The 23,526-nt window shown below is 43.8% G+C and overlaps 1 protein-coding gene across 3 annotated transcripts in view; it reads left to right on the top strand.

Moving 5' to 3' along the window:
- Positions 1–23,526, top strand: part of runx3 (RUNX family transcription factor 3) — a 37,497-nt gene that overhangs the window by 10,168 nt on the left and 3,803 nt on the right. Inside the window, exons 3-7 of one of the 3 annotated variants that reach the window (XM_037241453.1) lie at positions 3,295–3,536; positions 3,954–4,110; positions 5,209–5,313; positions 14,826–14,969; positions 20,566–20,640. In XM_037241453.1, coding sequence (XP_037097348.1) covers positions 3,295–3,536; positions 3,954–4,110; positions 5,209–5,313; positions 14,826–14,969; positions 20,566–20,640 — 723 coding nt within the window. Of the gene's footprint in view, positions 1–3,294; positions 3,537–3,953; positions 4,111–5,208; positions 5,314–14,825; positions 14,970–20,562; positions 20,641–23,526 lie in introns of all 3 variants that reach the window. The other 2 variants (XM_037241452.1, XM_037241454.1) reach the window with 2 other exon arrangements.

Genomic DNA, 23,526 nt, shown 5'->3' with positions numbered 1-23,526 from the left:
TTAAGTGGTTCTGAGGCAGAGTGGGTGGCAGATAGATGCATGAACTCAAATCATTCCAGTCGCCAAGTCAAACCGTGTTCATCTTTGCATTACAAACTTTAAAAAAAAGTTTCACTCATGTTTGTCATTTCTGGACTTAGACAAAGACAGCATCAAACGTAAAAGCTTGACTAACTGTTCAATAAATGTTTTAAAAGGAACATTCAATATTTTGGTGTGTAAAAAGAAGCTAACCTTATGCTCTAAAAAATAATCGTCATAACTTTGGTGATGTAGGTGCTTTGTGGCGCTGATTTGTTTACCGTTCTTGTCACACGAGTGTAAATGAAATTATTCACTCATTTGTTTTAAGACAATAAAACACTGAAACGGTGCATGATGAAGCTGGACAAATACGCATGAGCACTCGTATGCAGGGTGGGGGCCGATCTGAGGTGAGTTTGAGGTTTTGCATGTCCTCCAGCAGTTCTGTCTTGATTTCAAGCCTGACCCACCTAAATCATTAAAAAGCGTTCAGGATCCGCGGCGAGCTCCGTTCATGCGGCTGAAACTGTAGAAAGTGAACGGTGAAATGCAGAGGTCCAAATGTGACAGGGCACATTAAGGCATAGAACTGCTGTGCATGTGTGGTCTCAATTTCAATAATGAACCACCTCAAAAATATAGCACAAGTATTATCTATTGAAGTTTTACTATAAATAGAGGCTGTGTGGTCGGTCATATCATGTATTGGCTCATCTGTAAGAACTTGGGCTTCGCAAAGATGGTTTGAGTCCTGCTGAGAACTGAACAATAGCAGCCATTGTTGGTGAGCCGCTACTTTGCAAGATGACTGCTGTCGAGGTGCAAGGCACTGAATCAACTTTCAGCTTTTTGTGCGTGCGTGTGCTTTTTGGTGTGGTGGGCAACAAAAATATACAGTCATGCGTCAATTGAATTTGGGGGTTAAAATGAATATGATAAATATATTAAATAACAGGGGTGATGCTGTGAGTGGGAAGAGCTGGACATTTTCACTTTTACCCCCCATGGCCTGGATGAAGTCATAGACCACTTTTCAGTTTACACTTCAAAACACAGCTCAAAAAAGGTGTTTGTAGAAAAAAATGGAGTCACATGCCAGGAGATGAATTTAAAGTGATACAATATAAGCTCTTGTGAGGACATATTTTGTTTGCTTTTAATTTAAGGGAATCCAAATTGTCAATTTAAACAAGCATTATCCATTTTATGATTTCTACACGGAGATGCGTGAGTTCAAACAAGTTCATGTCTAATGCACATCTAAAAGTCACCGGCATGTGGTGAGTCTTCATTTGCAGGTTTATTTCTATTTTTATGTATTTGTGAAAGTCCGTGCATGGCTCTGACTATCGGTGAGATAGAGAATCGAGGCCAATCTCTTGAAGACGACAATAGCACTAACGTTATCAACGAGATTAAAAAACAACAACTCAAGGTTCAAAATTTTAAAATAATTAAAACTGTTTAATTTTTATTTTCTTAAATGAAGTGATTGCATATGCTTTATCGGAAGCAATGTGTGCTTAATTCCTTTTAGCACCGTTTTTATTCCAGTCACTTAAATCGCAAAGCATTCTATCACGCATTCTATTTGTTAACTCCCAGATTCCGTTGCTAAATGATCAAATAAACGATTCTAATAAATATCAAAACGCAGCTATCGCTCATTGCTTCCATATCGTTAGGCGTGCACAAAATAATCACAAATAATCTCAATGTAAAAATGAACATACTTGTGGCTCTATAATATGCTGTGATCGAACGAATATGTAGAAAATTCAAGATTATTTAATTCTGGAAGTGGCGGGGCTTTATTTTAATAGATTACATATGCATGTACAATATTTAGATTTTTCTAAACGAATCGACAAATGTTATAGTTAATTTTATTTTGATTAGTGGGTATTAGGGTATGGTCTGATCTATTTTAGAGAAGAGATGAAAAGTGTCCTCTCCACGCAGACGCCGTTTGAAATTAAAGGCAAATGCGCCAACTAGTGTGTGCAAGCAGAACCACACGCTGGTTTGCCGGCTGGGCTCTCTAATGAAGCCACTCTGAGCCATTAAACACGTTTGCCCAATTTAATGCTTCAGATTAAATTATTTCAGTTTTTTTTTAATTATATAAAAAATATTTACATTAAAAGTGCAGACGAGAAGCATTGCTGTTTTCAATGGGGAAGAAAAGAGACACATTTCCTTTCTTTCTTTTTTTTATGACTCATTGACAGTTCAGAATCAAATATATCAAAGTAGATGTTTTGCTTTTACACGTGTTTAAAATGTAATAGTTGTCAGACTGTCAGAAATGTCTTATGTAAAATCATTTTGTGTGTGTTAAACACAAGTCGCAAATAATTTACGGATGCAGCCTAAGTGAGTTTTTAAACCTAATGCTTTTCATTTTATTTAAAAAAAAAAAAAAAAAAGGCGCACTGGTCATTTCGCGTGTATCCTTCTGATAAAACGTAGAGACAGAAAATAAAGAGATGGCTTAATAATTGAGTTTGAGGCGGCTTGAAGAAGTAGCAGCGGCGGAGACTGATTGGTCTGCTGAAAGCCCAACCCAGAAGATTCATTGGTGGAAACCATCTCCACACTCCCGACCACTCAAAGACTAAAATGATTCGGGTAAAATAATCCGCAGCACTCTTGAGCTCTCCATTCAGCCTCGCGATCGTTTTCGCACGTCCTTAATCTTCTCCCCGGTGGATAACTTGGAGTGAAACATCTTTGCGGGCACGCGGCAGCCCCTTGATTGGGGTGTTTTTTGCTTTTTGGGTGGACGAGGACCCGGATAAAGTTTTACGCACGTTTTACGCGCGGGAGGACACTTATTCTACAGTTTCACTTTGGCTGTAGCTGTTTGATTGGAGTATTGCGAGATCTCAAGTGACTTTTCTCCACTTTTATTTGAGATCTTTTGCTCTCATTTACACGAAAAACTCTGTCAGCTGGACTCTTTCTTTTTTTGGCAACCAAGTCTGGATTTTCTCGTCAAAAATTAACTGGTATTTACGCATTTCACGAGTGTCATAGGACTTTCTCAATGATTCACCACCATCTGATCTAGCTCTCAATCATCCCTTTTTCCAAATCTGTGGTTGAGAGCTTTCCTCTGCGTCGGTTGCGCCGTCGCCTCCATCCGCAGCAGTCAAGAAAGAAGACAAGAGCAGCATCAGACTTTGAAGAGCTGTGCAAAGTTGTGCACCGACCCCCCCGGCAGCTTGACACTGACCCGAGCTGTTGTTGTGATGCATATTCCCGTAGAGCCGCCCACCACCAGACGGTTCACGCCGCCTTCCGTGTCCTTCACCTGTAGTAAACTCGCAGACGGCAACGGGGCCATGGCCACCCCTGGCCCGCTCAGGGCGAGAACCGACACCAGGAATGTGGTGGACGTCCTGGCGGACCACGCCGGCGAGCTGGTCCGCACCGACAGTCCCAACTTTCTCTGCTCAGTCCTGCCGTCTCACTGGAGGTGCAACAAGACTCTGCCCGTGGCTTTTAAGGCAAGATCATGATTTTGTTAACATGATGCAATTGAGCAAATTCAAGTGTGACAAAATATGCACATTTTTTAACATGTATTAGTGAAACAACACAGCTGCTTCTGTTAATTTTTTTTTTTTTTTTGAATATTAAAAAGCAGTATTAAGATAATGAATACAAAACTTTTTGTGTAGAAATGTCGCCTAAGAAAGAACCAAAATTGCCATACGTTCGCATTTATAATAATAAAACAGCATCATTGAAACATGACACGCACATATTGAAGTGAATTATAACAGAGCTTTTGGGAGAATTTCCCATGTTGATACATATTATTGGGGAGATTATTTGCAAAGGGATGAGGTTTTTGTATGCATGATTTGAGGCTGCACGCGGTGACGGCGCATGCACCCGCTTTTTTCTCTTTGCGCATCCAGGTTGTGGCCCTTGGCGATGTCCCTGACGGCACTCTGGTCACGGTCATGGCCGGGAACGACGAGAACTACTCGGCCGAGCTGAGGAACGCCTCCGCCGTGATGAAGAACCAAGTGGCCCGCTTCAACGACCTGCGCTTCGTTGGGAGGAGCGGACGAGGTGAGCACACAAATGCAAAGATTTTTATTGACCAAATATATCAAATATAAATAGAAAACTGAAAAAAAAAAGTCTACTTTAATAAGTAAGCTATTTTTCCTTGATGATGCGTGTTGCTTTTTTTAAAGATTAAAAATTCCAACTATGGAATAATTTGGTTAGGGTGCAGCGCGTTCCCGCAGTCGGTGTATCCTGCATGAGTTTCTGAATGCGTGGGGTGACCAATTCACTGTCCATTTGGTGCTGTGGATGAGATTGGTGCAAGTCATCTTTTAAGTTAATTTTCGCAGGCCTCCTTTGTGTCAATGTTAATGCGTGAGCTTGCACTGCGTTGTTCCTGAAATAAATAAATAAACAATGAATAAATAAATAGATAAATAAATAAATAAATAAATAAAGAAATAAATAAATAGCACAGTCCAGGGCAGTGACTAAATCTAATTTATATATAGTGAGTTAGACGGGCGTTTTTTCTATAATAACATATCCAAGAATAAAATAGATTCAATGTTTGCATTCCCTGAAAACTCTCCCAGCTATATTATATATATTTTCTAAATCTCTTTAGAAGTATTTCGAGCCTTTATAGGGGCCTTTTATTGTGTATTTTATTCTGAAGTTCACAACAATGAAAGCAGCCTATTGTTTTTCAATTATAAGGTAGCCCACACATATGATTTAGGCAGTAAATTAACACCATGGTTTTCCCCCTTCCTCCCACACAGTCTCTTTTTAACACGAGATGTCTCTCTCATGTCTGCATGGGACGAGACCCCCCACTTCACCCCTCCGCAAACTTGGATGCAGATGGGAGTAAGATCCCGCATTGTTGAACAATAAACCATCACTGTGAGCCTTTTCAGGCAATCTGGAGCACATTCTCTCAATAATCCAAATCATATAACCACTGTCAGGCCCTCAACTGAGGTGGTCCCAAGTTCCCCCCCATTTATTATTTTTCAATGCCAAAGGCCTCAGCGACACCAAAGCTGCCGACGCTTAGAGGTTGCATGAAAGAATGAAGTGTTTAAAAACAACGGGTTTTAATAAATGACATGAAAGTCAGACGTGTAAATGCTGTGCGTTGGTGTTTTGCAGGGAAAAGCTTCACTCTAACCATCACTGTTTTCACCGGACCGCCTCAAGTGGCCACTTATCACCGCGCCATCAAGGTCACTGTGGATGGGCCACGTGAACCCCGCAGTGAGTACACGCACGCACACACACACACATTGCTGTGGTATTGTCACCAATAGGGAGAGCGACATACAATTCAGTCTGTTGATTGGTCATCAGAGAATCAGCCAAATAAGAGGCAAGCACAGACTAAAACTAGACTATAGCACTTGTTTATAGAAAAAAAAAAAAATGGAGTTACACATTTTAGATTTGATCTGACTATATGAACATCAAGAAATGCATTGATGTGTGTTTTTTTTTCTTTTTCTTATTTCATTCAGTAATTGTTTTTTCCACACAATTCTGATATCTTCCTAAGAAACCTCATTCTTGTTCATCAAGTTCTTGTTATATGACTTTTTGTATTGAGGGGAGGGTGAAGTTGCTCCATTGTTACTCAAAAGGGATTGCACAGATTTGCTCAATAATCCAACATGCAAATCACTCGAGTAGTTTTTGCCGAGGCCTTCATGGCACGAATGAGACGAAACAATAACGTCCTCTCCTTCTTAGATTCCTCATATTTGTTGGCTTCACTAAAGAGTTAAATAACCTCCAAATGCAAATTTCTTTGCTGACTCTGCTATTGTCATCCAATAAACACACCCCATAATTGACTTTTACGGTCTGCGGCATGTTGCGCTCAATTCTACCTACCGCTTGGTGGAAAAGTGACTTTTTCTTTACCAGTCTAGTCATACTATACTCGACCAGTCACACACCGTAAGTAAATTGCTTATTTAACACGCAGCTTGACTCCCAGCAACTGTCCGTCCGCCCCAGCAAGCCCTTCCATGAGTCAGCCGCCCCCCCCCGGTTGTCTGCAGCTATGCGCACATGCAATGCGTGCCATTTTTCATGAGCTCAAGGTGGGATAGATAGGATGGCTTGGATTTCATAACCATTCCAACAGAGAGATCCAGTTTTTAATGGTTCTAGCGTGCGGGGTTTCCAAACGGGTAGATAGCTGAGGCTTGTGCTCATGTCTGTGATATTTGGGACAGCGGGGGGATTTAGTTCAGTCAAAACAGAGCACGGCAAGAGAGGTATCAAGTGCCACATGGGGGTAGGGGGGCACTCAACGACATGTCCCCCCTCCTGCAAGTTTGCACGCTATTTGCAGCGGCGAGAGAACAGATAATAATAAACCGAGTATATGCATTTGGATATTTTCAATGTGATTGTGTGTATGCAAGTGCGTGTATCTGCAAGCGTCTCGGCTTGAAATAACCGTGCGCACGTCTCCTGTCTGTCTGTCAAAATGTTACAGCTTGAGCTGAGGCGTCAGAGTGGCCGTGCTTCTTTTACACTGGCCCATTTCGAAAAGGTGACGGTGTTTAATATAGGGCAGGACCGATTTAGGTCCCTGCCAAAGTTGATGCATGCTAGCTCGCTCAGTGTAGTATAGTAAAAGATGGTTTTGTAGGATGCAAGAGTTGTATTCAAATGGAAAGATGATATTTACCAGTGTATACTACAACCATAAAAAATAGTGTTAAATTAAAGCTGTCTGACGATAACAAAATGTGGAAAATGACCAAATGGGTTTTGAAATGCCATTTTCTGAACATTTTAGAAGCAGAAAAGAAAAATGCAAGTTCAATTAAGGGGCCTATTTTTATATTAAAAAAAAAGAATACATTGAAAGAATATACTGTAATATCAGTCATGTCATCTCATTACATAACACAAACATTCAGAATTTTTTTTAGGGCCGCAAAAAATAATCGGATTACTTTCTAACCGCAAGGCACCGCTTAACATCGTCCGTGCAACTTTTACACGCAAGGAAGGCAGAGAGGCGCTTTTGCCATTACATACAAATAAAAAGAATAGCAGTCTGACCCCCAGGGCTAGTTGCGCACTTCGGTGCTGCTTCCCTCCAACTTTTCCTGCCTTCACCCGTGAAGTCAATGCAATGTTACAATGTCATTTCACAATATAATATCTACTCTTAAGGAGAAAGCTAGTGCACAGTAATTTTCACCACGCTGTGACTTATGTGCCCCAAGTTAAATGTTCAGCCAAGTATTTTTGACTGCCGATTTCCTCATCACACATCCGGCATGCGTCACCCCCCCCCCCTCGCTCAAACTATCTGTCGTATTATTATCAAACTTCTGCTGAGGCCACACTGGAAGAATAACTGTCGCAACTGAAAGCTCGTCCTCTTTTACTTCTCAGAAGTGCTTTTGACAAAAGAAAAAAAAAATGTTGGTTGTTGTTGCTATCAGTTCCCTCACACCATAAGCCCCCCCTGCATGGTTCCTCTCACCAATGAATCCTCCAACTATATTTTTGGGTGCTCTTCTCCATGCCGTACTTATGCATGAGATCAGCCGTGCCTATGCACTTATGGGTTCGCTGGTGCTGTTTGTATTTCTGTATCTGGAGCGTTCGTCGCTGTCAGATGAATCAGAACCTTCATGAAGTCATTGAGTTTGATTTTGAAATGGCCCTCCGTATTTTTAGCTACTGATATCACCTTTTAAAATAACTACAAATGTGGACGCTCACAGGACACTTGATTAAACATTACATGGGAGGTTAATGTCGTGTTTGGGTTTTGTTATGTTTGAGAGGCAAAACACAAAAAATGATTTCAGTTTATTGTTAAATTAATATCACAGTGACAGTTCAATTTAATATTTCAAAAAAACCTCATTCTGGTTTCTTCCTCTAAACTTCCGAATGAAGCTGTTGTATAGAATATCTGAGGCATAGCATGCAATGACGCTGAAATAATTATGAATACACTCGTGCAAACACACCCCAAGTCCGTCTTTCTACTCCTGGACTTGTAGGTAGCTGCACACACCCAGTCAAATAAATACAGGCAACAAAACACCACTGAATGTGTGTCTGTGTGTGGCTATTTGCATTTGGCACACATACTGTACAAAGTATGCAAATAGACACACAATGACATTTGCTTCTTTTTCCTATGATATTCCATAAAGTCAACAAAAGACCCTGCCCCTGTGTGTGTCTAGGTGTGTGTGTGTATGTGTGCACCTGCCAGGTGCTTGCATCGCTTTAAGTCGGCGCCCTCCGCCGTGGGCCACGCCCCTGCTCCACAAATCACATGAAAGGTTCGGCATCGGTGCGAATTGCTCTCTCAAAGGCGACTTTGATGTTTGGAAATGGAGATGGGTGTCTTTGAAAGACAGGCCTGCGGGTGTATCAGTGCCAGGGCAAGGCAGGGGAGGGGGGGAGGGAGGGCGTGTGCTGCTGGGTGCTTTCCTGACTGCTAATGCTATGACTGGATGATGTACTGCATGACCTGGAGACACATTACCGGCTTCGCTATGTCGAGGTAGTGCAAAGATGAGAAACAAATTATTATTATTATTATTATTATTATTCACCCAGCAGTTGTCAACTTCCATGATCCTTGCTAAAATCTGCACTGAAATGTAAAATTTGCATGTGTGGTAAATAATGTAGAGATTTTGCAAACAAATGTTACACTTTTTATTCAAAATTCATCCGTTTGTTTTGTATATCTAATAATTAAGGTTTATTTTTATTTATTTTTATTTATTGGTGTGACCACCATCACGGCCCTCTAAGGGAAACTGTAACCCCACAGTGGGCCATGCTAAAAAAAACGAGTTGGACACCCCTAACCTAAGCAGTTCCCTCAACAGAGAAGACTTATTTGTCTATTAGCAGCACTTGGAAGTTGCAACACAGAGACAAAGTTTCTATGACCAAAAAGGGGAAAAAAAGATCGTCAAAGAGTGTCTAATATGTGCTCTTGAAGCCAGCTGATGTCTGAGAAAGCCACAATCGCCTCAGGCTCAAGTGCCTTCTTTTTTTCCTCTCAGACTAAAATTTCCACCCTATATTTGCTGACGCCAGATAGAACACCCAGACACACTATGAATTACCAAATTATTTACAGAGGCCTCAAACAACACCATGAATTCATTCAGATCATGCGAGTCATGCCGCCAAGGAAGACGTTTGTTAGAGAATGACCGAGACGCGCCGCCAACGCCGCCGCTCGCCTCCCTCCTGCCGTCTCCCCTCGAGCCGCTAAATGTACCAGCCAAGCGTCTTTCCTGTTTACTTACCTACGAGGGGGAAGTAAAATGCTCGCTCTGTGCGTCCGCGCTCTTCCATATTTACTCGGACCCACACAGGAGGGACCCATTACAAGCTTTCAGGCATAATTCAATAAAAGTTCCGATCTGCATTTAGAAAAATAAATGGCCCGTGAGTGAGGGAATATTTTCTCCTCGGCTGCATTATGACAATAAACCGTTTGCCGAGGCATCGGGCACAGGGGTGAAGTGGAGTGTGTGCATGTGTGTGTGTGTGTGTGTGTGTGTGCGCGCACCTGCTGCTTACTGGAAAGGACTTTTTGTACCACCACCATGTGGTTTGGGTGTTTATATCTTCAGGCTTTATTGGTTCGAAACAGTGAGCAAATAATAGGTGAAGCAAGCTCTTTTTTGCCCTTCCAGGACTTCAGAAGATTGTAAACAAAGAGGGGAAGCCTTGCCATGTTAAAGCATACAGAAGAAGACAGGCCCAACTCTAGTGCCAGTGTGAAAATGACACATTGTCACAGTGGAAAAAAAATGCACCCATTTTATATTTCACACTTGACTTTGACTCAATAGTCATATGTGTTACGGGGCGAGAAGCCGTTTGACACGTCTACTGGCGTTGCGTGGATGTATGTGACAGCAGCGGTAGCTCTTTTCCTTTCCCACAGCGTGGTGAGGCCCCGCCTTTTCACCTAACACTTACATGCACAGACAAACACGACAAGCCGTTCATATTTGAAGCGATGCAATATCACAAGTTGCTTTCATGGAATGTGTCACTAGCACCAAAAGCAGCACGGAAAAATGCACAAAGAAAAAAATCATATCCACCGAAATGTCTTCAGTGTCACAAACACACACACACAAAGTTGCAGCACAAAAGCAAGCTGATTGCTCCGAAGCATGCTACGGGCCCTATTGTGCCGCTCGGGAATCCGAGCGCATTTGGCACCCCTTTGCTTCTCTTTGCTTGCCTCGACTTGCCTCCCTGTAGGCCTGCCCTTGTGTGTGGCACTGCCTCCGGTGCACACGCACACACATTTAGCAGACGCACGCAATGAGCGTTATCGTCTTATCAGAAAAGGAAGGCTGCGCTCTCTGCTCAAGCAGTCTCATGTAGCAACTTCCGTTGACGGGAGGGGGATTTTTCACACTGCCGCTCGTCCCCCGAGACCAATGCTGCATCTGCCTGAGGGACCCGAGCGCTGTGATAGCGATGAAAACAGAGCAGCAGAATGTTTGAAAAGATAAAAGTTGGCCTTGTTGCACACATCCTGCGCGCACACCTTTAATTAGGAGAACTATGCGTGCTATTCTCTTTCAAAACGTTTATGTAAATGAGGCTTCCAGTTGTGTAACGTCTGCGTGCGGCGAGCACGGGACTCATTTAGGCCCAGACGAGACAGCCACAATCGCCAACCAAGGGTAAAAACCACATCCTTCAGGGTCAGCCTCAAAACAAGAAGTTTGATTCGCCCCGGTCGAGATACCTAAACGTGTGATTGGTGGCCTTGGGAGCGGCGAGTTGCGGTGATCCACACTGAGCAAGTCAAAAAAAAAAAGACCCCAAAAAAATAAAAAGGGAAGTTGAAGAAAAAGAGGCGGAAAGACAGGCCGGGTAGCAACAGGAGGAAGAGAAAGACAGGTGTGCATGACTTTACTCAACAGATGTTGAAACCTTGTTGAAACGGAAGTTTGCTCACACGCTTCAACTGTTGCTCCACTTGAACAAACTATGGATCACGTTCCACGCTTAGCCTTTTCGGCCGGCCGGGCTTCTCGTGCAAATCCCATTGAACGTCTCCAAAATGGCCGTCACTGACTTTACAGTTGGTCACACATAGTTTTCATTTCAATGTGTGATTCACTTCAATTGTAGCCTGTTATCCAGAGCCTATCAAGTCCATTTATATAGCAAATACAAATATTTACACTTCAGATATACTGGGTGCAAACTTGGCTTTGGGCCAAAGCACGTTTTGCCCTTTTGCTGTCTGGATAGGGTTTCACTTTGCCCCTGTAAAAGCAGCAACTAAAACGGAGCTTGTGTTTAATGCGGACAGAACACGTTTCTTGATTCGGCAAACACCCAAAGAGGAGGATGAAGGAAGGAAGGAAGTAGGTCGTAGTACTGGCTCGTTCAGCTGTCATGCGACTAGCGGGCGCATTGAGCAAATATTGTCTCCATGTTGGGCTGATACAGGCTTTGTGGAGGGAAAGTTGGCCACAACTCAATCAGGTTTGCTGTTAATACGCCGTGTGGTAACCCGCTCTCATGAAAAAAACAACTTTTCACAGCTCCACCACAAAATGCAGCATAGGCCAGAAATGAGAAAGGAAGTCGTTTTGCAGTCGAGATAAAACACACACACACCCATTCCTCCTCGGTACATTATTAATACCAGACATTTTATATTCAGCATTTTATTTGTTCTTCATAGACTTCCATAATGCTTTCAGATGATTCAGAAAGGAGGCTAGTAAATGGACAGCGTCCATTTCTGCTTGGCTACATATTGAGCGCCCGCCGCTGTTTAGGCCTCATGTGTGTACTGGCCCCTGTCTCCCAGCTCTATCTTGTGGTTATGATATCATTGCAAGAAAAACAGGGCATTCTCTCCTAAGTGCACACTGACACATAAAATATTCATCCCACCGCAAAAACCCCTCTGAAATGGGGCTGCAGTGAATCTCCGGCACCCCGTACAGAGTAGATGTCAAACGTTGGCGGTCGCTCCAGCTACAACTGGGGTCAACAAGCCAAAGACACAGAATTAACCTGAACGTGGAGGTTAACTGGGAGATATGGCTGGAGAACATACAGCAGGGGCGTCAAAGTCATTTTTGTCGTCATAGTTTTCTTCGGAGGCCCATTATGACTTAGATTATATACGATTATTAGATACAATGCGATTTTTTTTTCTATTTTTTTAGAAGTGAAGACTATTTGTAATTTTAGTATTGACGCATGAAGTTGATGCACAATTTCACGGGCCACACAAGATAATTTGGCGGGCCGTATCTGGGCCCCCGTGCCTTGAGTTTGACACCATCCCACACCTAAGCGCAGACTGGCCAGTGAAATATACAATATCTTCCAAACATTGATGAAATCTCATAACATGACACGATGATTCAGAAGAAACTTCGAACTGATCGTCCATGCAAGTCAGCTCGAGCGGGAAGTGTGTCATTTGGACAAGCAAACATTTGAGAAGGTGAGGAAGAGCGCTTAATGCTTCCTCCTGCTTGATTAGAGGTGTTAACAGCATCTGTGGCCCCAGTGTTAATGATCTCCTGGCGTCATTCGAATGAAGCTCCTCAAAATAGCCCTCTCACCCGACTATAACCTTCCACTGGAAGCAAGATTCAAGTGTGTGTGCACGCTTGCGGCCAGCTTGAATGATCACTAAAGAGACGCACTATTCCTCTTGCGGCCTTCGAAAAACGGCCCAATTATTATTTTTTCCCCCTGCCCGACGGGCTTTTTTTTTTCATGCAGTGATCGGCGGGATGTATACTTTCCCTGACCTGATCCTTTTGAGGTGGTGTAAATCTCTTAATAACTACACAAGGACACATATAGGGGGCTATATTTGGAGGCGTTCCTCCCCTGGCAGCCCCCAGACCAGACAGTAGCCTCAGTGTGGCTGACTGACTGAGTGTGTGTGTGCATGTTTGTGCGTGTGTGTCATAATATGTGTGTGTGTGTGAGAGGGGGAAAGAGGAGGAGGGGGATCTGACTTTCATTCCTTCTCTCTATTGCGGTTCAAAACAGAAGTGGACCGTACCAAATTGGGTCAAAAAAGGTTTGAGCCCAATTTATTGATTTATTAATATATTTATAAATAAAGATATTTATATATTTAATATTATTTTTTCTAATTTAATGAACTGTTTTTTTTATTATTTATTACAAAACAAGCTTTTTTTTATGTGTGTTAATCTTTCTTTTTTTTCCCCCCCTCTCGACTGTGAGCCAGATGTGCAAAGCATTATCTCGCCATGTCTTCCTGATCTGAATTTCTTTGAATCATAATCCTTATCTCTTCATCGTAGCAAAACCTTTTTGGGCAATATCATGCTTCCGTTTTTGCTGTTTGGGGAAGGCCCTATTTTGTACCGCCGTGCTGAAAGCAAGGCTCATAAACGCATCGGTTGGATGCTTTTGGTGTGGAACAACTTGATGGGGCTCACAATGTTCGTTTAGATAAATGATAAAAAAAAATGCTAAATATTTCCAGGGGATCGAAAGCTGTTCTAGCTGCAAAGACAAGCCCATCGTTTTGTCCATGTAGTGTATCAGAGTGTGTGTTCCCGGGGAATGGCACAGGCTGGCCTGGTGGGTGGAATAACATCCCAAAAAACAAACACAACTGCTGTGTCTGCTCAGACAGATGAGTCATTAGCGTGTCTTTCATTTTCACACACACAAGCACGCACTCTTTGTTGGAGCTGATGTTGCAAAGATGCTCAGCGTGTACTTCAGAGATCAACACAACAGCGTGTGTCTTCTTGGAGGCTTGAGATTTCTATATTGTCGGTCGGGATGGAGGGGATGCGGTGGGCACAACCAAATGGACAGAGCGGTAAACGAGAGGAAACTTTACCCATGGGTCAGCCTCCAAGTGAAAATATATTGCCCATGGGTCAGGGGAGAGAAAGGACGGGCAAAATCCATATTGGTCCGTCTGCCTTGCCCCCTTTATATAGTGATAAAATATTCAAATCCAGCCATTACTTCACATTAGGGTAGTCTGCAGAGATGCCAAGGAGAAAACCACAGAATGTATACATGCCGCTTCACACACACACAGTTTTGGCGCGTTACATTAAAATCTCTTCCTCCCATTAGAGGGAATAAGCCTCATCCGGACTCGGACATTTAAGGTGTGTCCAGATAAATGTAAAGTGTGTGTGTGTGTAAGCGGACATGTGAGTGTCCACATAAAAGCCACGAGGAGAGTTTTTTTTTCCTTTTTCCATTGTTAACAATAAAAGACAAAGTGATGATGAAGGTCGCTAAATATGAGCTCATGTTCTCATTAAAGACAAAATAGTGATGATAGCATCTCACTCCATCCGGGACTTTCCCGATGACTAAGTGCTGTGTCGGTCCAAACTGGATTTGTGTTTGTTCAATATTTCTGAGTCTGGCGATTCACGGAAAATAACATTTGTCAGGGAATGATTTTTTTACCGGTGTTATCTGTGGATGACACGCTAGCAGGTGCAGTGTCTGGCCCATGCATTTCAAGGGCAATAATATTTTGCACTCGGAGGTTGAAAACAGGATTTTGTTGGCCCCTTGTATAATGTGACTGACTTTGAGAAAAGTGGGAAGCGGTCCAAATCATTGCTAAGATCATATTACTTGTTGATATTTTTTCTTTTGTGAGGTCAAATGACAAGAGCCTTTTTTTTTTGCTCTAAATGCGATCGGTAGAATAACATTTGATTACCGTTGCTTATTTTCAGGGCACAGAGTGAAGATGGAAGACTCTCAGAAGCAATTTTCAGACAGGCTTTCAGAGATCGAGCGCTACCAGCGAAGCATGCGAATAGGTCCGGTGAACAATAATCCTCGGCCCCTTCCGCAGAGCCACCTCAGCACCACACCAGGTGAGCAATTGTCACACGTTCACTCGGATCTTTTATCGGCAAAGGGAAGTCCGTGTCAGCTTTGTCCCCACATGCCCCGCGTTGGTGGGTCCAAGGCCCCACAGCGTGCAGCTTTTTGCGGCCAGGTGCCGCCAGCCCCAAACTTGGCGTGGGTGTAGAACTTGGCCTCTGCACTCCACACACGACAGCCTCAGGAATGTAGCAGCTGCCCGCTACCTTGGCAATCACGTCACTCTCAGACTGGCTGAATACTGGAAGGGGGGTAGTGGACTTGGACTCAGACTTAGGTGGTGTGATGTGTGCATACACTGTCAACAGCTGCGTGGGTGAAGATGACTCTCTGTCATATGTCAGAAGACTTTTTAACAAGATTCCACGTCTGGACTCACGCAGACTAAACACACACACACACACACACATGGCGTTTGCTGCCCTCCTCTTCCCGCCCACTCTTTAGTTCTCATGACTGCTAATGAATCTCATTACCTTGGTATCAGCATGTTGCTGCGTTTGGGGGTGGTTGTTTGTGAGCTCGAGACCATGCGTGGGTGCAGGATTATCAGTGTGTATCACAGCCATTCACCACTGTTTGGCCTTGGGCTCAGCTTACCCAGCACTGAGTCACCAGAATGGACCTACACCGTAGGTTCTACAGGATCTAGCAGCTGACTAAGGATAACACAGGGACTTTTATCCAGCTCCCACATGTCCCTAACTTATTGTTGATTGTAAATCAGATCCTTTGCACAGCCTGTACTGTACAGAAAAGATGCAAACAGACAGCAACTTGTTATCGTAGAAATACGATTTGCTCCACTTCACACAAGCACCAGAGTATGACATATAACCTCGGGACATAAATATATATATATATATTTTTTTTTACTGACACAGATCTCATGAAAGTCAGATGTACATCTGGAGGACTGAGTGAAAAAGAAAATTTAAACTGATATTTAATTGTAACTTAATCATGTCTATGGAGAAAAAAAATACTTGTATTGCATAATGTATTATTTATTTTTCTCTTAAATTCCACTTATGCATTTAGATTCAATGTCGTACTTTGGCACTTAATGTGTACATTATTGTGAATTGTACAAGTGGAAAATTGTTCATTTTTACAATTACAAGTTCCTGGCTGTAATAATAATAATAATGATTATAATAATTCCCTTTTTTAAAATATGATCTGAAAACTCCCTCATGACAGCTTATCCAAGATAATAACCAGCTCTCTAAATCTCCATTTTCAGTGACGTGATAGGAAATGCTCACGGTCTGGTACACAGGAGCGACTGACACTTTTTTTTGCCCCGCACGTAATTAGTTGAGGAATTAAAGCATAAGTCTTGCGGAGAGGCTTGCGAGCGTCGTGATGTTGCAACCGACACATGCGCCGTATATACACTTTGAGCAGACAACTCATCATCATTAGAGCCTGCTAGGGTGGGTAAAGGCTTTAGCGTTGCCAATGGCTGGAGGCCATTGAGGAGAGGCGTGTGTGATTAAGACAAAGAAAGGGATCGGCTGGAAAACCCACACACCTTAATATGTGGTATTAATGCCATGAAGGCATACCAGAGCGCCTAATAATACATTGTTACAGACTCCGCGACCTCCCACCTTGTCTACAAACACTTTCACACTGCCTTTGTGGTAGTCCACAATAGTTAATAAATACAGAACTCGCCTGAGCGTGCGTTGCTTCATTAAGATAATTAAAATCACAGTCTCGGGTGTGAAACTTCACAATTTGGGTCCCGCAATTGGCATTTGGCCACAGTTACGCTTCTGAAATGGGTTTGGTCCAAATCAACAACCTGTCTCGCGTTGGTTATCTTGCATAGCAAAAAAGGGGAGGGGGGGTGAACGTGACAGAGGTTTTATACTTTGGAGCGCACGTGAAGGAATCGTGCACAGGCAGCAGTTTTACAAGTTCAAACATAAGGACGACTGTTTTCAAACTCATTAAATAAGGCGTTTACACATAAACAGACCAAACTGTTGTAATTTGCTGATGCAGTACTTTTAATCTCGCTCGCCTGAATGAGTGGCTCACTTTTCTTGTGTGTATCACACACACAAAATGCCCCACAGGCCTGTTGAAAGAAAAAAAAAAGACATACATACACAGTTTGTCAGTAATGCAAATTCTTCACAAGAGTCCCAGACAGACGGAATAATTAAGAGATGATTACCTGAGCATGCAGTAACAGGATTCCTGCACTTTGGCAGACGTTGTCGCCCTCACTGCTTGTTTTTGTTCTTTTGTGGTTACAGGTAAGCCTGCTAGACATGTCGCTCATTCCCAGCAAACTCCGATGGGAGTGTATTTGCGTGTGCGGTTTGAAATCCAGGGTTTGACTCGTGCAGTCAAGCAGATCTGACGCGCAAGAGATCTAAATTGTTATTCTAGATTGTCTGCGGGTGGCAATTTGCTGTCTTCCTGTGATAGGCAATGTGTTCATCTTTGAGTAAATATGTAACTGTGACCGCGCCATCTTGCGTCACATAAAGAGCAACAATAATTAAAGTTAAGGTTCAAAAATGTTTTGAAGATTTCGAACAGAGCTCAAATCATAGGTGTCAAACTCGAGGCCAGATACAGCCAGTCACATCATTTTATGTGGCCAAAGACAAATTGTGCATCGACTTCATGTATCAATACAAAAATGAGTTTGACACCCCTGTCTTAAATGAACAGAAACAATAGTTATAAAATATGATTTTTGTTATATTAGAAAAGACTCCAGTTTTGCCCTTCATGCTAAAACCAGACCAAACTCAACCCTCGAACAATCACTGTGGCAGGAATGAGTTGAGCCAGGGTGACCAAATGCAGCTTGAACCGGGCGGGGTTTTTTGAAGGGAAAGGGAGTTGGAAGGGAGGCAGGTGGGGAACACACCACACAGACGGACGAGATAGAGACTCACGGCCAGCAAACAGACAGACAGACATACATAACGACCAACAGAAGTCCACTTGGACAAGCATAAAATTCTGACCGTGAGCCTCCAAACAAGACCGGGGCAAAAACCCGACAAAAGGAACACGGGCAGGGTTTAAATACATGAGACAACGAGAGGGAGCAGGTGACAGACATTACGGTCATTGGAAAGGGGTGTGGCCGAGTGACGTTGCCGGCCCAGCGTGCTCTGGCACGTCACGTGACACACTCAAGAGTTTTTTTAAACAAAGAGGAAGCAAAGCTGAAGTAGAGTATCAGATACCTTCTGCCATCAAGTCACTTGATAAAATCAGCCCCGGAATGATCAACCTCAATTTGTTGATGTACTCAACCTTCAAATTCTTTTGCACTCGCCCCATTAATGAGACTTGGGGCACATTCCCGGACTTCCTCCTGTTCTGCTGCAGCTGTGCCTTCTTGTTCTGTAAGCCTGAGCTGGACTGGCTTGGAGAAAATCTTGTTTGATGCAGAAGCAGCCTAGTCCACAGCGACCACAGTGTTTACTCCACATAAACAAGTCGACTGGCCCCCCAGCTTGGAGGTGGCGCTCTGCTAGCATCACAGCCAAGAGCACGGGAGTAATTCCCACATCCAGAGTGACATGATCAGCCAATTAGGTGCATAAGCGAGACAGGAAATTTTCACCGTCAGCCATCTACGGCGTGGACTTAAAAGTGTGGCCAAAGATTGGTGCCAAACCTCAGCAGGAAGTCGGGCCCTTTGAGGCCAACGCAACCAAAACTAGTCCTTAAAACACGACACTATTTATACAATATGTCAATGGCCGCCATGAGGTTTATTTGTTATGGTGCCTGTAAGCTTCTCTTGTGGTGAGCTTTTCTTTTTGACCCTGAAAGGAATACTTCGAAATGAAAACAGGTTAGATGTGTAGAAGAAGAAAAAAAAAAGGAGAAGTGAAAGCTAGTTGTACTTCACCGGCCACTATTGTTTGTATAAGTTATAATTTCACATCAGGCTTAGGCCGAGTTTCTGCAATTATAGAAACTCCACGCGTGCCCATGAACAGTCTCTATTGAGTCTGGGGGGAGAGAGAGAGAGAGAGAGAGAGAGGAAGTGCGGGGGGTTGACAAGACCTCTAAAAGAACTTGCAAATTTTCAGCCCATGTGTTTGTTTTTGCTCACGTTATAAGTGAGGGCTCAAAAGACATATCAAATGTCCAACGTAGCCCAGCCAAGGCCATGTTCCTCACTCACGTCTCTAGCACGCTCTCTATTCTCTCTCTTCTGCTTGGCGTCTTTGGTTCTCGCTGGCTCACGCTCTCGCATTCTCTCGCTGTTGCGACGCCTAAGGCCTAAGTGAAACAGGAAACCAGCACAAGGACCCGCTTTGACTGTTTCTCAATGACACGCTTCATTTCGTCAAACATCTGAGAGGCATCGCGCAAGCCAGAGTCATGAGGACGGCCGCCATTTTGGCTCTTCCTGGCCACTGCACGTCAACTTCAAAAAGTGTTTATTTATGTCCTCACGACTACATAAGAGAAGCTGGCTATTAGCAATCGAGCCGCCTCGTTCCCATTTACAGCCCCCCAGCCTCGCCCCAGCTCCACCCAGGGGTGGGCCTTTTTTATTAACAGGGGTAATCTGTGCGTCTGGTATTGATGTTGTCTGCTGGCCAATCAAAATATTTGAAGGAAATGTTTATTTTCTTGAGCAAATCACACCAGCTGCTTGCAAGCCAGTCTGAATAAGGCCATTTATATGTAAGAATTTGCCATTGTGAGCCATAGTGCAGGACCTCTCGGGGACTGAGTGCTGATTTGGTCCTTTGCAGAGGAAGTGAAGGGGAAGCGTGGATCTTACACATGCCAGTGTGGCTATAGGTGAACATCATTATGAACCATTTTCCTTTCGAGCATAGGTGTCAAACCCAAGGCCCGGGGGGGCAGGTACGGCCCACCACATGGTTTTACGTGGCCCGCAAAGACAAATTGTGCATGGTCACGTGTCAGTATTAAAATGCCAAATTGTCTTCATTGCACAAAGTAGCCATTTTTATTACCATTCAGTTTTTACTGGTCTCTTATTTTCAAAACTTGTTATTCATCAGTCCATGGAACATCAGTCCAAGCGGACTTGAGTCAAGTGCATCATTTCAGACCAAACGCAAACAGAGCCTGTTTATGTCAGCCCTTTTGCGGTGTGGCCGCTGAGTGCGAAGTAGGGTCCCACGCGCTGGGCCAGCCCATCCTCCACCTGCTTCTTGACAGCTTTACTGGCTGCGTTGCTGTTCCTGCTGCCTTTCACAAGTCTCCACTGCCCCATCATTGTCTGGTCTGCAAGACCCCAAAATATCTGCCAAGCAGCCATCAGGCATGTTTTCTCCAAGGCTGCTTCTCACTCTGGTGAGAAAATCAGCCGTCACTGCCTACTGCTCAGTCAGCAGAGGCCAGCCTGTGACAGGAAGACACATCTCCACATGCCAAGACAGTTTGACGGGTCTGTCATGATTTTTTTCGAGGGGGGGGGGGGCTAGATTTATTTATATGACGCAGGTGCTGACTTCATCACCCTGCACATACACCACCTACACATCCTTCTGCATGCCAAAATATACTTACTGTATGGCATGTAATATTGATGCAATTTGTGTTTTTCAGCAGCCCTGTGGCAAGATCAGATAGACACCCCTTCTCTGAAGACATGCAAGGTGGAGGAGGACCTCAGACCATGGCCAGGTAAGACCTTGCCAAGCCCTGACATGGCTAAGACTTTTTTCCATTTTGCTCACAAGAAGGATGGCTTTTCCAGACTTCATGTGAATTGAAATAACGTCATGTATTTTGTCTGTTCTACGTATATCACCGGGGTCGGTACTCATAGTTTCCTTCGGAGGGCCATTATGACTGTCAACGCCTTAGATTATATATAGTATAAGCTACACTGATGAAGAACTAGTATTGAAATCAGAGACTAGTAAAAACGGTTCAAATACTTGAAGTTGAATGGTAATAGAAATTGCTGGCAGTATCTGTAGTTTTCAATTTTATTATTGACGCATGAAGTTGATCCATAATTTGTCTTCACGGGTCACGTAAAATGATGTGATGGGCCGCATCTGGCCTCCGGGCCTTGAGTTTGACACCCATGCTCTATATAAGCCCATGCTCGTGTGGTCATGGGGTGAAAGCCAACTACTGTATTTTCCGGACTATAAGTCGCTACTTTTTGCACAAGATTTGAACCCTGCGGCTTATAGTCCAATGCGGCTTCTCTATGGATTTTTCATGACGTTTAAAATCAAATTTATAGTCCGGTGCGGGTTATATATGAACAAATCAGGATTTTCCCCGAATTTTATAGTACCGTAATTTTCGGACTATAAGTCGCACCGGAGTATAAGTCGCACCAGCCATAAAATGCCCAAAAAAGTGAAAAAAAACCATATATATGTATATAAGTCGCTCCTGAGTATAAGTCGCCCCCCCACCCAAACTATGAAAAAAACCCGCGACTTATAGTCCGAAAATTACGGTAATCATATAGTCCAGAAATGACAGTAAAGAGTCGTAAGGTGACTTCAGGCTAGTGGTGGATGGTGAGAAACAGGTCTGTTTGCAAAACCCAGGAGCAGCACCTATCAAAGCAGAGATTTTAAAATAAATTTGTATTCTGTCTGACTTTTAAAATAGGCAAAGGAAAAATGGTAAATTACAGTGGAGACAGTGGTGCGAAGGCGGGCACGACACAGGGTGTGCCATTCTGACAATTTTGGAGTCTGTTTCATTTTGCCCGTAGGGCTCTCAAACAGCTCGGAACATTCCTAGGACGCCACCACCCTGCTTAACTTTCTTCATCTTCATCTTTCCCTCCCACTCCTTTCTTTCATTTGTTTCTTGGCAATTTGGCTTGTGTCAGTTGTCAAACAGCCTTCTTATTTGTCCCCGACCTACCACAAAGCAGCATGCCACACAACGTGCGCTGAGTCATCGATACGAGCGCACGCAAAGGCGACGATTACGATGATTTGTACGTTGACCCAGTGACACTGCTTTGCCTTTGGTCCGTTTCGAACGAACAAACATTGTCTTTTTTTGAACAGATTGAAAATGACTTTATGCCTTGCTTTTTTTAAACCAAAAAAGCATAAGCAAAAATGTTTCCGCCGACGTGAAGCATGTTGACGTGCGAAAGTTGGAAAATCATTTGCATTCTACGTGATTCATTGGCCACGACTTCAATAAACAATTGGAGATGGCTCTCCTGTGCCATTCACACCCAGTTATCAACATTCATTTTACACCACATGCGTTTCTAGTTACCTAAACCAGTTATTCAAAATAAACCTGTTAACCTCAGACGGAAGCTTGAGCAAACTTTATTATAACCTCAGCGGAGTACAGAAGATTGTCATCGTATGTCATGGAAAGTACGAGGAAAAAGAGGATTCCCGCTTCAGTCCATTTTCTTTCCCTTTGCTAATTTGCCTGAGGCAACATTGCTTGTTTGCTGGCCGTCACAGTTTGCATCCAGCTTATGTCAACATTTCACAGGTGAGCACTTGGATTTGCATCTCCTCTTTAATAATCACCTCCTGCGTGCACAAAGACAGTTGTGCCGAGACACTGCCCTTGTGTTAACAAGAAGCGAAATCCCGTTTCCCCCGGCATAAGCAAATGAGTCAAAGCTCCAATCCGATCTGGGTTCCACGCTTCACTGTGGACTAGTGGTCTTTTTAAAGCAAAGCAAAAATGAGACGAAGGACTCCACCCCAGAATGAAATAAGTGTGTGGCGCTACGCTTCAGAGGGAGAGGAGCAACGGAACACTGTGTTCTTGTAAAAAAAAAAAGAAAAAAAAAGAAAAGTTCTGGTTCCCCGCTACTCGCTTTGTAGCCTGTGAACATCACAGACTTTGGACTGCGCCAAGTGAACCCTCTGGGGTCCATCTCCTCTCCTGTCCTTGCAAACACATTTCAGATGAGCCTTAATGGAGATCATGTGTGGTTTGGGGATGCAGAGGTTACAAGCAGCTACTACTAGTCTCGCTTTTTCTCTGCCAACGATACACCGCACTTACCACAGCCGCAACAGCGAAGCCTGTACTTAGGATGGGTGGATGGGTGGATGGATGGATGGGTGGGGGCAGGAAAGTATGCGGCGAGAGAAAACAGACAATCTTTTTGCTTCTCATTTACTAAACAGTTTATGTAACCCTTTCCTCTAGAGGGAGCTACTGTACCTCTGAGCGTTTTGGGTGGTAGCGAGCTCCGCTTGGCCTCCGGCCAAGAGCTTTGAGACTGCACAAGCCCATTAAGATGTTGTGATACGTGTCCAGTCGAGTTTCCCCTGAAAGAACACAGGAGTCGGATCCCCACCGCAGTTTAGCCAACACGTTTCCCCCAACTCCAATCAAGCGCGAGGTGGGCCGCGCCGCCGCCACGGGCCGCCGCCACGGGCCGCCGGGACCCCTCCCCTCTCTGCAGCGCTGCACCCTGACACCTAAAAATAGCACAGACTCAAGAAGATGAAGAGAGACAGACAGAGAGAAAGAGACAGAGTTCTTTCGGGAGTCCGGTAGGAATTAGTGCGCCGACTGGGCTTCGCCCGAATCCGCAGCAGCTGA

This window comes from Syngnathus acus, chromosome 22 (assembly GCF_901709675.1).
Source record: "Syngnathus acus chromosome 22, fSynAcu1.2, whole genome shotgun sequence".
In the NCBI taxonomy this organism is placed as follows: domain Eukaryota; kingdom Metazoa; phylum Chordata; class Actinopteri; order Syngnathiformes; family Syngnathidae; genus Syngnathus; species Syngnathus acus.
The sequence above is the reverse complement of the archived record's forward strand: the minus strand, read 5'-3'. Positions and strand labels throughout refer to the sequence as shown.